Source organism: Myxocyprinus asiaticus, chromosome 30 (assembly GCF_019703515.2).
Source record: "Myxocyprinus asiaticus isolate MX2 ecotype Aquarium Trade chromosome 30, UBuf_Myxa_2, whole genome shotgun sequence".
Classification (NCBI taxonomy): Eukaryota; Metazoa; Chordata; class Actinopteri; order Cypriniformes; family Catostomidae; genus Myxocyprinus; species Myxocyprinus asiaticus.
In genome coordinates, this window is record NC_059373.1 from 9,423,839 (window position 1) to 9,440,585 (window position 16,747).

Consider the following 16,747-nt stretch of genomic DNA (forward strand, 5'->3'; position numbering starts at 1 on the left):
CTCAACCCGCGCCGAGCGGGGGATTTGAACCGGCGTCAGCCGGTATGGGAGGCGGGTGCGCTAACTAAGCTAAAGGCTACAGCTTCTAGCGTCAGTCACTAGTGCGCCTCTTGAGGCCAGGGGAGTGATGTTTACACACACTGCACAGCTATCACGTACCAGCTGACTCCCGTTGCACAAGTGAATGGTGAACAAAACACTGAAGCTCCAAAAAGCACGTAAAGGAATTATGTACAGATGGCGCTAGGATGTGTAATCGAGCTTGAAATCATGATTGTGTCTAGAACCTGCAATGGCAAGATGTATAGCGAAACAGGATTTATATTTGGTCTGTTCTCACCCAGAACAGATTGGATTGTTTCAGAAGTCATCGATTAAACCACTGGAGTGGTAAGGATTACTTTTATGCTGCCTTTATGTGCTTTTTGAAGCTTCAAAATTTTGGTCACCATTCACTTGCATTGTACGGACCTACAGAGCTGAGATATTCTTCTAAAAATCTTTGTGTTTTTCTGAAGAAAGAAAGTCATACACATCTGGGATGGCATGACGGTAAGTAAACAAGAGAATTTTCATTTTTGGGTGCACTATTATAGTTTAGTACTGTAAAAAGAAAGTAAACTAGTTACCTCATCGCCAGTTATCACAGTAATTATGATAAATTACCCAATGTTTTGGAAAATATTTCCAAAAATTATAATTATTGAATTTAAAAAAAACTAGACAAGAGCCTTGTGGGACCCCATATTAGGGATGCACCGATCCGATACCTGGATCGGCATCGGCTCCAATACTGATGTTTTTAAACGGACCAGGTATCGGTCTGACGAGCCCGATCCAAATCCGATACTGTGTGTTAGTCATGATCATTACTGTCAAGCTCAAAAAATGACAAAAGAACCATTAAAACACAATTTAAGAAGTTCATTTGACTCGTGCATTTTATTCAAAGCCACTTGAAGACGTGCAATAGCTCTGTGAATCACAAAAGGCTGTGTTTAATAAGTAAATACATAAAATGCAAGCACAGCTCCAGCGTGTTATTGAATGGCGCTGCTCTGTTGACACACACACACACGGCTATTTTTAGAGCGCTACTCAGGTCACAAACAACATCTCAGATGTAGATGCTCAATAGTTCGGTTCACTTATAATATGCATTTAAAATGGCACTGGAGGTGCTTTTTTACCAGAATTTGAATAAGAAGTGAATTAAACTACTGTGAACTTGCCTACAAACAGACACATACAGGACTTCCTGGAGAGTTCAGAATGTCAAAATAAAAGCGTGAGGGTTTAAAAGTTAAAGGTGTCATGGAGAGACTCACGGAGGCAGAGATATGATCTCAGTAGCAGGGTTTATTGAACAGATGATTGAAACAGTGATGTAAACATTGTGAGTAAATCCAGCTGAGCAGAGTGTCAAACAGCAGGTGAGAAATATCCAGACAGGGTATAGACACGATGAACAGATAACTCACAACAGTCTTATGATACTTGCAGGCAGTAATAATGAAGACACAGGTATGTTTGACACAGTAGAAAGGTCTAGAGTCTCAGAGATACTATCGAGAACAGACAAATTGTGTGTCTGAAAGCGGGGTATATATACAGTCCTTGATTAGCCACTAATGATATGCAGGTGTGTGTAATCAGAACTCAGGGGAGAGTGAGCCCTGTGACAGCAGTGAGGAAGAAAGAGAGAGAGAGACCGGTGGATCCGTGACAAAAGGTGCACGATTGAGATATATTACTATATATTATTATTATACTATATTATTATTATTATTATTATTAGTTTACAAATTATAATGATATTTAAGTTGAATGGGTTCCAAAAAATAACTTTGTGAATGTAAAGTGAGCTGATATTTTACAAATAAATTGAACAAAAAAAGAGATCTGATTCCTTTAAAGTCAAGATACAAGTTGAGAAAATTTTGCAAAAAAGAAAACGGCTTCTTTTCTACTGATGACTTATACTGGAATTACTGTTAATTTTGCTGCTAAATTATCCAGTATCCTAGTTAACAATAAAGTGTTTCTTAATAAGCTATACATTTATATTGAAATAATGTGTAGTTAAGAGTGGTTGTCTTTATATATTAAAGAGTACTCTCAATTAATTCCATACAATAATGTAAAGACATTCTAAACTTATTATGCAAAAAAACAACACTGGTATCTGATGGGGATCGGTATCGGCCGATACCGAGATTTCCAATATCGGAATCGGATCGGAAGAGAAAAAGTGGTATCGGTGCATCCCTAACCCATATCACATCAAATTTAAACTGATCACTGTTTACATATGGAAATAAATAATTTTCTACTGAATAAGACGCTAACTTTACTACACTAACCCAATTTAGCACTGCACGAAAGGTACCAAAGCACTTAGCAAATAGAACATTATGATCAACATGTCCAGATCTGCATTATATGAAGTCATTTTAACCAAGATTTCAAAGAGATTTTACTTTGAGACTGAACTAATATATATATATATATATATATATATATATATATATATATATATATATATATATATATCATCACACATACACACACACACACACACACACACACAACCATTCAAAAGTTTAGGGTCACTTATTCATTCTTTATTTTTTATTAATTTTTTCACATTTTAGAATAATAGTAAAGTCATCACAACAATGGAATAATAGAAATTAAAATATAGGAATTATGTTGTGACTATAAAAATCCAAAATAAATAAAAACTAGCATCTTCAAAGAGGCCACACTTTGCTTAGAATTTTCAGAAATGTACTCTTGCCATTTTCTCAAACAACTTCTTGAGGTATCACCCTGGGATGCTTTTTAAACATTATTGAAGGAGTTCCCATCTATGTTGGGCACTTATTGGCTACTTTAATTATTCGGTCCAAGTCATCCATTTAAAAAACCTTTTTTTTTTTTTTTTTTTTTTATAAAATTTTGTAATTAAATAAATTAATATGTTGGTACAATTATATTTTTGTCTACAAAACTAATTTCAAACATTAAAGCATACACCTTCAGATCAAAAGGTTTTTAAGATCATGAGAAACATTTCAGGCAAGCGACCCCAAACTTTTGAACGGTAGTGTGTGTGTGTGTGTGTATGTGTGTGTATATATATATATATATATATACACACACACACACACACACACACACACACACACACACACACACACACACACTTGAAGTCAGAAGTTTACATACACTTAGGCTGAAGTCATTAAACCTAATTTTTTAACCACTCCACAGATTTCATATTAGCAAACTATAGTTTTGGCAAGTAATTTAGGACATCTACTTTGTGCATGACACAAATAATTTTTACAACAATTGTTTACAGACAGATTGTTTCACTTTTAATTGACTAGATCACAACTCGAGTGGGTCAGAAGTTTACATACACTAAGTTAACGGTGCCTTTAAGCAGCTTGGAAAATTCCATAAAATGATGTCAAGCACATTGTTGTTAATATTTCTGTTGGAATTTCTTAAATTTCAGGCCTCAAGCTTTTATATTGACTTGAACTTTTATTTTGGCATGTGTTATTGATGGAAGCTTTACTCCTCCGGATAAGCAGTTCGCTACATGGCCCAGTGTGGTCATTAAAGCACAAATCCTGTGATTTACTTATATAAATACTGATTATAGTCTACATGTGCTGCGCGCTTCACAGTGGATGAGTGCTCTGCTCTGTCATATCATTCAAGACAGTCTGCATGATTCTCAATGTCTGTGGAGTTTCCAGTGTAAGAATTTTCTTTTTTGAGATAAACTATTAATTTAATAAGAGGCAGACAAAGAAAACAGCCACACATAAATAATTCAGACAATAAGTGAGCTGTCCACTCCAGGGACTGAATTTCGAAGAAGGAACTGAGTTCCAGTTCAAACTAGTTCAATTTTTTAGGGGAATGACATGGATTTCTATTATTTATTCACTAAAAAGGCTATGAAAGCTATTCGAGTTCCGCACAGAAATTTTGATACGGATCAAGCTCCATGTAAGAACATGAAATAATCCAGGAATAACTGTTGATTTTCAGAGCACCCCATATGCAGATTCCTTCATATTGTATCTTTAATTTTGGCAGAATAACACAGGCAATTCACTCTAAGCAGAGATTCTGTTGGCTTGGACATGGTGGCTTCAAGAGTCTGAGTCCAATTCATCTATTTAGCATTTATCTAATCTAATTTATTACGGTTTATTTTCATTGCAAATGAACAAGTAACAACAATGGTGACATTTTGAGGGAGAAGTTTAAATGAAAAAGAAACATGAATTTTAGAGTTTCCTAGTAATTTGGTATGCCTTCCAATTACTGTTTGAGTTAGTGTGTTGGGAATGTTGATTTATTGATGGAAATGCTACAGTGCATTCAGAAAAATTCTGAATTTTGGAGTGCTCGTGATAATATTGTGCGTGTTAATTATCATGGTATACCTTATTATTGAATATCGGCAAATGTCTAATCCACATTCACGACAACACTGCTTCTTTACTTATTTTGTGTTTTTGTATAATTCCCTCATACTTTGCAGTCTACATCACTTTTTAGGCTGTTTGGAAAGTTTAAAAGTCTGTCTGGACCACGAGCTGTGTTTCCTTCCTCTCCTTAATCAGGCGCAAGCTGAAGTGCTCCTCTCACGCATCATCATTAGAGCTTCATATGATCTCATGTTACGTTAAATAAGATCAAACAACTATTCGACGACTAAATTTGTTTGTCAATTTTTTTTTATTGCCAACATTTCGATAACGTCGACTATTTCAGCCCTAATCCACAAATTGTTTATTGACACATGGTTGTTAAAAAATTTATTAAAATGCTTTTATCCAATAACAGCAGAAAACATGAGTCACATATCCTAAACCATAATAATAATCTCATAAACCACTGTTGTACCTTTTAAGGTTTAGGTGTTGTTTATTAGGCTAAAGACCAGTCCCACAAAGATTTCACGGCACTTTTTCCAGATTTTTACTGCCCAAAATGACTAAATTTGCAGCATTATTTTGGGCGTTGTTTTGCAGTGGAAATAAATTACACACAAAAATACCATATATTTAGGTGAAAGGTACTGTAAAGGATTTAGGTACTGGAAGACCCTTAATTCTTTTTGTTTCAAAATGTTCTGCCTCAGACAATGCAAGAAAACTTCTCTAAGGTTAAAATAGACATACAATAAATCTGTAAACTAAAAACACAAATGAGGACTCAATAATTAGGCCTGTTCCAATTATTACATTGTCTGATATTGAAATCTGATATATGGCCATATCCGAACAAATACAATCAGAGTTCATATATTTGAGCATTTATGTACAAATTTTAATTCCACAAGTGTTTCGAAAAAATGTTACATATATGAAAATGGCAATTTGTCATATTTTGAAATATACAGTGCATTCATAAAGTATTCAGACCCCTTCATTTTTCACATTTTATGTTGCAGCCTCATGCTAAAATGCTTTAAATTATTTTATTTTCACATCAATATACACTCCATACCCAATAATGACAAAGCAAAAAATTTTGATAACATTGCAAATTTAAAAAATATAAAATTGTATATCACATTGACAAAAGTATTCAGACCCTTCACTCACTACTTAGTTGAAGCACCTTTGGCAGCGATTACAGCCTCAAGTCTTTTTGGGTATGATGCGACAAGCTTTTCACTAAGGATATCTCTGTATTTTGTTGCGTTCAGCTTTCCTTCAACCCTGACCAGTCCCCGTCGCTGAAAAACACCCCCACAGCATGATGCTACCACCACCATGCTTCACCATTGGGATGGTATTGCGCAGATGATGAGCACTGCCCGGCTTCCTCCAGACATGACACTTCGAATTGAAGCCAAACAGTTCAATCTTCTTTTCATCAGACCAGAGAATCTTGTTTCTCACAGTCTGAGAGTCCTTTAGGTGCTTTTTTGCAAATTCCAAGCAGGCTTTAATGTCTTGCACTGAGGAGAGGCTTCCGTCTGGCCACTCTGGCATAAAGCCCAGATCGGTGGAGTGTCGCAGTGATGGCTGTCCTTCTGCAAGTTTCTTGATCTATGGAACTCAACCAGAGTGACCATAGGATTCTTGGTCTTATCTATTACCAAGGCCCTTCTCCCCTGATTGCTCAGTTTGGCCAGGAGGCCAGCTCTAGGAAGAGTCCTGGATGTTCCAAACTTCTTCCATTTTATAATTATGGAGGCCACTGTGCTCTTGGGAACCTTCAATGCTGCCCAAAATTGTTTTGCCTTCCCCAGATCTGTGCCTCGACACAATCCTGTCTCTGAGCTCGGCAGGCAGTTCCTTTGACCTCATGGCTTGGTTTTTGCTCTGATATGCATTTTCAGCTGTGAGACCTTATATAGACAGATGTGTGCCTTTCCAAAACATCTCCAATCAATTGAATTTGCCACAGGTGAACTCCAATCAAAGCGTAGAAACATCTCAAAGATGAAACAGAGAAATGGGATGCACCTGAGCTAAATTTCAAGTGTCAATGCAAAGGGTCTAAATACTTACATCAATGTGATATTTCAGTTTTTTCTTCTTAATAAATTTGTAGTACCCGTTCAGTTGTTACCAAGAATAGTTTCAAAGTAAGATAACTTCAAAAAACCAGGGATGGGTATTTTGGTCATTTTGTACACACAAGTACTCGAAGTAATTACTCAAGTATTCGGCCGGGGGGGGGCACATAGACATGTACATACAGTATATAGTATGTATATACACTGGCGGCCAAAAGTTTTGAATAATGTACAGATTTTGCTGTTTTGGAAGGAAATTGGTACTTTAATTCACCAAAGTGGCATTCAACTGATCACAAAGTATAGTCAGGACATTTCTGATGTAAAAACAGCACCACCACTATTTGAAAAAAATATTTTTATATCAAATCTAGACAGGCCCCTTTTCCAGCAGCCATCACTCCAACACCTTATCCTTGAGTAATCATGCTAAATTGCTAATTTGGTACTAGAAAATCACTTGCCATTATATCAAACAGAGTTGAAAACTATTTGGTGCTTTAAATGAAGCTTAACATTGTCTTTGTGTTTGTTTTTGAGTTGCCACAGTATGCAACAGACTGGCATGTCTTAAGGTCAATATTAGGTCAAAAATGGCAAAAAATGAAATGCTCTAGAAACTCATCAGTCAATCATTGTTTTGAGGAATGAAGGCTATACAATGCTTGAAATTGCCAAAAAACTGAAGATTTCATACAAAGTTGTACACTATAGTCTTCAAAGACAAAGGACAACTGGCTCTAACAAGGTCAGGAAGAGATGTGGAAGGCCAGATGTACAACTAAACAAGAGGATAAGTACATCAGAGTCTCTAGTTTGAGAAATAGACGCCTCACATGTCCTCAGCTGACAGCTTCATTGAATTCTACCCGCTCAACACCAGTTTCATGTACAACAGTAAAGAGAAGACTCAGGGGTGCAGGCCTTATGGGAAGAATTGCAAAGAAAAAGCCACTTTTGAAACAGAAAAACAAAAAGAAAAGGTTAGACTGGGCAAAGAAACACAGACATTGGACATCAGATTATTGGAAAAGAGTGTTATGGATCTTAACACCATTGAGCTTTTGTGGGATCAGCTAGACTGTAAGATGCGTGAGAAGTGCCCGACAAGACAGCCACATCTATGGCAAGTGCTACAGGAAGCGTGGGGTGAAATGTCACCTGAGTATCTGGACAAACTGACAGCTAGAATGCCAAGGATCTGCAAAGCTCTCATTGCTGCACGTGGAGGAATTTTTGATGAGAACTCTTTGAAGTAGTTTAAGAAGTTCTGAACATTTTTTTAAAATTGTAATAGTAATTTTTTGACTATACATTGTGATCAGTTGAATGCCACTTTGGTGAATAAAATTACCAATTTCTTTGCATGAGAGCAAAATCTGTACATTATTCCAAACTTTTGGTGATTATAATTTAATCAGTGGGGGCAGTGGTGGCTCAGCGGTTAAGGCTCTGGGTTACTGATCAGAAGGTCGGGGGTTCAAGCCCCAGCACTGCCAAGATGCCACTGTTGGGCCCTTGAGCAAGGCCCTTGACCCTATCCGCTCCAGGGGTGCCGTATCATGGCTGACCCTGCACTCTGACCCCAGCTTAGCTTAGCTGGAATATGTGAAAAATAAAGAATTTCACTGTATATGTGCAAATGTATGTGTGATAAATAAATATAATAAAAAAAATAAATTAAAAAAAATTAATCATAATAAATATAAATTGAATTGTATAAATATATTATTTACATGGGCTTCCCACTTCACAGTGGATAAGTGCTCTGCTCTGTCCTCTCTCTTAAAGGGATAGTACACCAGAACACATTTGAAGAAAAATAGAAAAATAACTTAGCTCAGTAGGTCCTTAAAGTTACACTATGTAACTTTTGGCCCTCTAGCAGTTTAAGCATAGAACTGCAAGTTACTTGCGGAGTAACATTGTTATGGTAATTACGTCAGACGGGCTTCAGCTTTACTCTTCTGCGCAGATGAATCTGATAGTTTGAAGAGTACCAGTGTAACCAGTGTAGCAAATGTCACTAACGACAACAAAACTTGCCCCCTCCCATCAAAAAATAAAATAGCGAAGGGAAGAAAAATATGGATATCCGAAAAATATGTCTTATTAGCAGGTAAGTAGCATATCGTCCGCTGTTGTTTTGACTTATTGAAAACAACTGTTTCAAAATAAATAACTTTACAAAAGTTAGGCAACAATGACATTAGACATAAATATTGCTAGTCATATCAGATAAAGTCAAACAGTGTAAACTATTATAACTTAGCAAACAGGCAAAGGCAAAGAGACTAACTGGTTTAGAGTCATTGTTACCAGCATAAAGTCCCCAACCCCCCCCCCCCTTGTGCTTCCTCGAAAATGAAATCAAACACTGCAGTACCACAATCCATAATATAAAGCCCCATTAGAGTGGCTAACGCTATCAAATGAACTACCACGCTAATTGAGTTACCTGGCTAACTATCGGTCCAATAAAATATCTTACCTGTCGAGCAAGAAAAAGCTATCTCTGGGTTGGTTTTAAATCCTTTCATATCTCGGAGTTGTCGCCACCTCTGAAAAAGCAAAGCCGATGTTGTGCGTTTTATTATTACAGGCTCTGTCTTTTTCCCTTTTTGCTTGCAGACTCTTCTCAGTTTGAGGTTTCTTTATTTTGAAAACGGGTAATTTCCCGTACTTTTATTTCATTTTTGAATGAAACACACGAGAACTGATGCACGTGCGTCACAGCCGGAAGAGCAGCGCTGTTCACAAGTGAGGAGGAACGCTGTACAGCAGCTTAGTTGATTTTGGTTTAATTATGTATTTATCCGATTCTTTACTCACAATGTTGCATTTCTGTGCTCATCCTGGATGTCTCAACTGAGTGGAGAACGTGAGATTACATTTGTATCCATGGCAACGCGAATACATCTCACGAGAGACCGCTTGGACTCCACCCTCTCGTGAAGCATTGGATTATAGTTAAAAAGTACTAAAGTATTTAACTTTTTGCACCAAAAGTGATCGTGTCACTTTAGAAGACATTCATTTAACAGCTGGTGTCATATGGATGAAGTTTATGCAGACTGTCTGCGATTTTTGGAGCATCAAAAGAGAAATCTCCATTCACTTGCATTTTAAAGACCTACTGAGCTAAGTTTTTTTTCTATTTTTCTTCAAATGTGTTCTGGTGAAGAAAGAAAGTCATACACACCTGGGATATCATGAGGATGAGTAAATAATGAGAGAATTTTCATTTTTGGGTGACCTTTAAAACACAAATTATTCTCAATGTCTGTGGATTTTCATCTGTATGAGCGGTCAGCTTTATACATTCAATTTAAAGCATGCAGTTCATACAGACTAAGACTGCTGCCTTTCGTGGTTTAATAATCACACTAGGAAATATCACGATTTTAATTTTTTTATTTGTGCATTTCAGTGTAAAGGGAGTAACAGAGCACACTCAGATTTGTGTGCGAGCATTTGAATGCGGTCGTGTGACAGTGTGCGAGTACCTGACTGAGACGGTGCTCGGTACTACAGGTACTGCAGAAACACTGGTATCTGTTTTTATTTTAGTATCAACTTGCTACTGAAGTACCGGTACTTTTGACAACACTACACATCATTAGGGATGTTCTGATACAATTTTTTTGAGAATGAGTACCTGTACCAATAAAAAAAATTTTAGTACTCGCCGATACAGAGTCCGATACTGTTTTTTTTTTTTTCTGAACTCAATATCAGCAGTTTATTTCAATTTTATCATCAAAATTGTTTAAATTAAAACTTTAATCAAATGAAAGAATAACAATTAATTTACAACATGAAATTGTATTATTTTTATCAAATGAAGTGATATTATACAGATCCTCACAGCACAAACCTAAATACAACATTGAAGTTATTTTTGTCAAATAAAGTGCTGCATAACAGAGCATCACAGATTTGAGATATTGCTTAAATATAATACAGTTACTATTGATTTATTATTATTATTAGTAGTAGTAGTAGTAGTAGTATAACAGTGAATATTCCATAACTATACAGTAGTGATCTATTTCTGTCATAATTTTTTCATTTAAATTGAGCTTTTATTTTGGTGGAGCTTTTATTTTGAAGTGTTTCTGTGTTGTTAGACCAAGGAGCTCTGACGTAATGACGGCAGATTCCCAATCTGGAAAAGCCAGTCGCTATGTGAATCACAGTAATAATTAAACCACAAAAGGCTGCTATATAAATATGTAGTCTCTATATGACTTGTGCTAAAAAGTGAATTAGCGCTCTGCCTGCTGTCATCTGCTACAAACAGAGCATGCGTTGCTCATAATAGTGTTTTCCGTGTATGATCCAAGGATCTCAAAACATATGGGCAGTTTGTGTCTCAATGCCTGCACATCACCGCTTCACACATTCAAAAGCACTCACATTTAAAATGCTGCACATGTGAACAATCTATTTAGCTCATCAAATCGCAGCTTTTGCTGATAAATAATCTCACTAGGACATGACGTGATTTTAATCTGTGCGTTGAATGGTTACATAATGACATTCGTACGTCAGATGGTATTGGTTTTTGGTACCGAAGCATTTTTACGAGTACATGAGTGCGGAATCGGACCCGATTCCGATACCAGTATCGGTGCATCCCTACCCATCACTATTGATCCCCATCATCATGGGGATGATAAAATAATATGCAGAAATATGCAATATAACAATTACAACAATAAACGTGTAATAATTTCTTTGGAAGTAGGCTAAAGTTATAATGGAGAGATGGGTACACGCTAAAATTATTATTACTGTGCTATGAAATTGATACATCATAAACAATTAGAGATGATTATACATTCATGGGGATCTACCTTGTACCTACAGTGACGTTTAGATGCAATTTTAAATTGTCCACTCTGTTTATATAGACTGCTAAAAGATCAAATGGAAAGTAACCAACAACTTTGCATTTCTGTGACTAGAGCAAAAGAAATTAGAAAAACAGCGGCACACACACTTAGGGAATCTCGAAACTACAGCAATGTTATAAATTACTCAGAATTAATGGTGTAAACAAGTTATAGTAACTTCACCAAAAAAAAACAAAAAAATTATTAAACACAAGACACACATATTGGTACACATGAATAATGTTTGATTCATCAAAGCATGACAACCAATATACTGTAAGCCTCAACAACACAGAAAACATATCCAAGCACCAAACAGTTAAAAATCCATTAGGAGAGTGATTTCATGCTGCTGCTGTCCAGAAACCAGACTGAATGAACAGATGTTGCTTCCCCGACACTCATCCAACAGACCCTCTTTCTGAGCTTACAGACATGACGTAAACACGCAAGGATTCATGACATCTGTCACATGACAGATCAAATTAATCTGTCACATCTGCCACATTCTGTCACATGACAACAAAATGCCTACCTACATGTTGGTTTAAGCACTTGACTTTGATATGGTTGAAAAACATTTTTCAAATATTAATCATATTTTAAAACAAACTCAAGCCAACATTTCTTTTTTCAAGAATTTCAGCTTTTAATGAGACTTCTGACGGTTACACCACATGACATTTCTGACATTAAGCCAGAACAAAAATATCAAAATGACTTTGAAATCAGTAATTGAAAACATGTTAATCATAGAAGAGATATATTCAAGCAATTGTTTTGTATGAATTGCATTTTTTATGTATTTTTCAATAATTAAATAAATCTGGACAACAACAAAAAATGAGCGTCACGTCACTGACCCAACTATAACAAGTAGAGATGCACCGATATGAACATTTTTGGCCGGTACCGATTTTAACAAATACCTATTGGCCGATACCGATATTTTGCCACTTACCTTATTTTGTCATCAGAACACTGTTTTGCTCAGGAATTGTGTTATAAAAATGTACAAAGTGGTACAAAAGCTTTTGTTCTAACAATAAGACATTTCCATTGAGCATGGATTGGATATGTTGAACACACAAATTTTAAAGAGAGCCAGAATTAAAGATAAATAGAAGACAAAAAGATAATAAATATTGAAAAATAACTAAATATCATAGCATGATGCTTGATGTAAAATGACTTCTAAAACATTATTGCACTTTTGTTTTCGTAGTTCAGAACAACATAACTCACATTTTACATGTTTGTACTGTAAATGATATAACATCACAAATTCATTTTATGCAAACATATTATGTTCCACAAATCCATGGAAATGTTAACCACATCAATTAAAAATAAAAAGTTACCAAAGGAACAAAATGCCCTTTTAAATTCTATAGTGATGTAATTAGTGCCTGATCGATTTATCGGTCGGCCGATATTATCGGCCGATATTAGCCTTTCACTGATATATCGGTATCAGCGTATATGTTTACCGATATGCACAGATATGAAAAGCATCCCTAATAACAAGCAACATAATTAGTTTCAGTCATTGCAACTATTCTGATGTGAAAAGCTATTCTCACTGTGACCATGCAAGATTGTAATTAATGCTGTACTACACTGCAATAACATTTTAGCAAAGACAGCAAGACAAAATACGTAACGACAAACAGCAGACCACTACCCAGAGATAAACATATTGTTCCCTGCGCAAGCAAGTTCATATTTATGAGAGCATAAACTTACCTGACAAGCTTGATAGCTTCTGGCAGCACATCAGTAAAGGTGGTACGGTAGACTATGGCGTTTTTCCTTTTACAGTTCTGAATGACATCATTAGCCAAATAGAAGAGATTAAGCCTGTGAGATGCTTCCGCTGGGAATAAAGAATAAAGAGAGGAATTAAAAGGCAATCTAACTCACAACTTTATTATAAAACATTATCTGTTTATTATTTTTACATTTTATAAATGTATTGTTTATAAATGTATTATCTGCTCAACAATCTATTAAAAGAGACACAACTTTGACTGATTAGGGGTTGGGAAAAAAACGATTCACTGGTGCAGCATTGCGATTCTTTGCACAATTCATAATCAGATTTTTAAGTGAATCATTAAAAAATTCTGTTTATTTAAAAAGCATCAGCAGGACAAAACATTACAGAGACAGACTAGATAGGAACATTTCCTGAAGAAAATGTGAGTGGTGCTTGCTGTGGCAAAATTTCTCAACACAATGTCCCACCAACTGCCCCAAGTCAAAAGAGGCCACTCCCATTACAGTAGGATGTTCTGGTGCAAAGATATTGGTGTTGTTTCATGGTTGCTAGGGTAACCCCATCTGGTTGATAGGCAGTTACCAGGGTGATACTTATCAAGGCTATTTGCTGTCCTGAGTGAAATAAGTCAACACGGAAGTCTCCACGATATTCTGGTGCAGATATATGTGATTTGTTACTTGGTTGCTAGGGTAAGCCCATGTGGTTGCTAGGCAGTTACCAGAGTGATACTTAACAAGGCTCCTTGCTATCCTGAGTAAAATAAGTCAACCCGGAAGTCTCTACGATGTTGTGGTGCAGAGATAAATGCCATGTGGTGTGCAACGCTGCACAAACAGCATGGAGAGGGCATCTGCAGCGGAATTTATAACAAACTGAAGGGTTCGTTTAATGTGCAAAAATGTACCGGAGCATTCAGGTAAGTTTAATAGCCAAGGACAAAAAGACTGAATAGGTTTACTTTACAACATCTTGAAGAAAACAACCAAGCAATGCTCTGCATCCCGAACTTTATACTTAAAGGGAATACATTCACGAAGACGGGAATCACAATTTAACAATAAAATTTGATCATTCTTGTGCACAGCCACAGTAAAAAAAAAAAAGACGCACATTGACTGACAACAACAAAGCATTTTCTTTATATAGAACGAAAGCTGCAGAGTCGTCTCTGATAACAGTTAATAATACCCACTTATACTTCTATTAGAGATGTTAATGAATAATCGATTTTTATCAACTGTCGATTAATCAATTTCAGCACAAATGCGTTCTATACAGTCCATACAGTCATCTGCAGCTAGAGGGCGCACTGCTACTTGCGCACCGCATATATCAAGTCCTGTCAGCAGCACAGAATAAGACACACAGCTTGTAAAGATAAAGCGGGGGTCACTGTAATCATAGAGCGTTTTCCTCTAGATGAACATTACGTTTACTGCATAAACCGTGACAGTGTGTTTCAGTACAACATGACAACAAGCATTTTTTTTTTGGAGGCTTTTCACTTAATGAGGCAGACAGAGAGACAAGCGGGTGATGAACTTACAGTATGAAAACTGACTATACTAAACATTGGGCTACGTAGATAAAGAACAAAACTTTTATGTTAGTATCTAACATATTTAGCAAGTTTTAAGTTAATTAAAAACTTGTCTTAAAAATAAGGTGCTTATTATGACAAACTACAGTATGTTTCTTAAACGAGACACACCTGTGTACAAAGCATAGCGGCACAGAAATGACACGGTAGGCTTGCAAAAGAAATGGAAACTTAATATGCTTTAAAGTTCCTGCTTTGCATGTTGATTCTCTAGTTTAAAGTATTTTTATTAATTCTCTGTAATGAATAGAAGATTGCGACCAAAAATAACTGATTGGGACAATTATTTAAAATCTAGGCGCCATTGGCGACAGTCGGGTTGTGTGCGTTCATATGCGGTTTCGTCAGATATCATCTTGTGAGTTACTGAATACATCTTTAGAGCACGCACCACCAATGTGTCTCGAGACGCTTTTCACCAGTTCTGCTGTGATGAGCTCGCTGCACCGCACCCAACAACAAATCCAGTGTGAGAGAGTCCTGACCAAATGACTCTTTTGAACCGGGTCTTTTTCATGAATCACCCAAAAAGAATTGAAGGTGTGAAATCAGGAGCTCAGGTTAGCAGTTTGAATCGGAGTAATTTTCTCAGCGAATCATCCATCAGTGTGTTCAAAACTGGGAGCAAAGACATTTCAAAATAGGAGTCCCATGTCTAGTTTGGGCATCTTTGTAATTAAAAGTCCCTAAAATGTACACATAATGGTGCCAAAAACAAAACAAAAAATCATCCAATGAGGGGCAGTTCTGTGGATGGAAATGTCTGGTTGATGAGAGAGGTCAACAGAGAATGGCCAGACTGGTTCAAACTGACAAAGTCTATGGTAACTCAGATAACCACTCTGTACAATTGTGATGAGAAGAACAGCATCTCGGGATGCTATTCTGATGGTTGGCACTGTTTTGGCGGCACGAGGGGGACCTACACAATATCTGGCAGGTAGTTTTAATGTTGTGGCTGTTCGGTGTATATATGATTATCCAACTTTTGACACTTAGGACAACTGCTCATACACAACTATTACACAAGTTACAAACATTCACTGATGCTCAAGAACACGACTATATGCATACTATGCTTTATGTAAATATCTGCTTATGTAGTTTCAAAGAAACAAAAAAAACATTTTAACCTAATGCATCAGTTTTGACTTCACCCTTTGTCCCTCACATTCCCGCTGTGCATGTGCCCTGTTTATTCCTTGGTATTAATATGCATATTGGGTGCATATTAACTGGCAACATCATCATTTACACCTGGTATTGTGCGTCTCTTTTATGTCTGGATGTTGAGTAGAGGGTATTATGATTTCATGACTGCATAATCATTACTTCAGTGTGTTAATGCATGATAATAAAGCGCAAACTGCATAATAACAAAAAGAAAACACAAATAAAAGCAGCACATCATTTCAGCCAATTAAGAATGCATTTAATAAGTGCAAACAACATGTTTATAGCAGAATTGTCCATTATTTTAGTGGAGTAACTGTGTTAACTGAGCTTCACGTTACACTTTATGTTCACGTCAGGGACTATGAAGTTCTGTGAACTTGTGCATGTGCGTATGCGCTTTAACCAGCAAAGTTTAAAAACCTCGTTTTAGCACAGCGGTTAATTGACAGGTAGAAGTTACACACTAGAACTCATTGGTTTCACCAGACTCAAACAAGGGGAGTCAAAAAATCTATCATAAAAGCGTATCTACTGTCACATATGTGCCATTATAATGGATTCTACACCCCTCAATGCCCTGGTACTTATAAAATAAAAACAAGTATGACTGATAAATATATACCATGAATGAAATTTTACAGAGAGTGACGAATAAAGAAATTTTTTGGGACAACCTCTGAACATGATGCCACACAAACATCCCTAATGATTTAATCTCAGCACAAAAC

The 16,747-nt window shown here is 36.4% G+C and overlaps 1 protein-coding gene across 3 annotated transcripts in view; it reads right to left on the bottom strand.

Moving 5' to 3' along the window:
- The window catches only part of LOC127421118 (CUGBP Elav-like family member 3), a 95,778-nt gene that overhangs the window by 64,478 nt on the left and 14,553 nt on the right, over nucleotides 1-16,747 (bottom strand). For all 3 annotated transcript variants that reach the window (XR_007893936.1, XM_051663884.1, XM_051663885.1), the window contains exon 2: nucleotides 13,207-13,336. Coding sequence is in view for 2 of the 3 variants with exons in the window: in XM_051663884.1 (XP_051519844.1) it covers nucleotides 13,207-13,336 (130 nt within the window). In the remaining variant the exon portion in view is untranslated. The remainder of the gene's footprint in view (nucleotides 1-13,206; nucleotides 13,337-16,747) is intronic.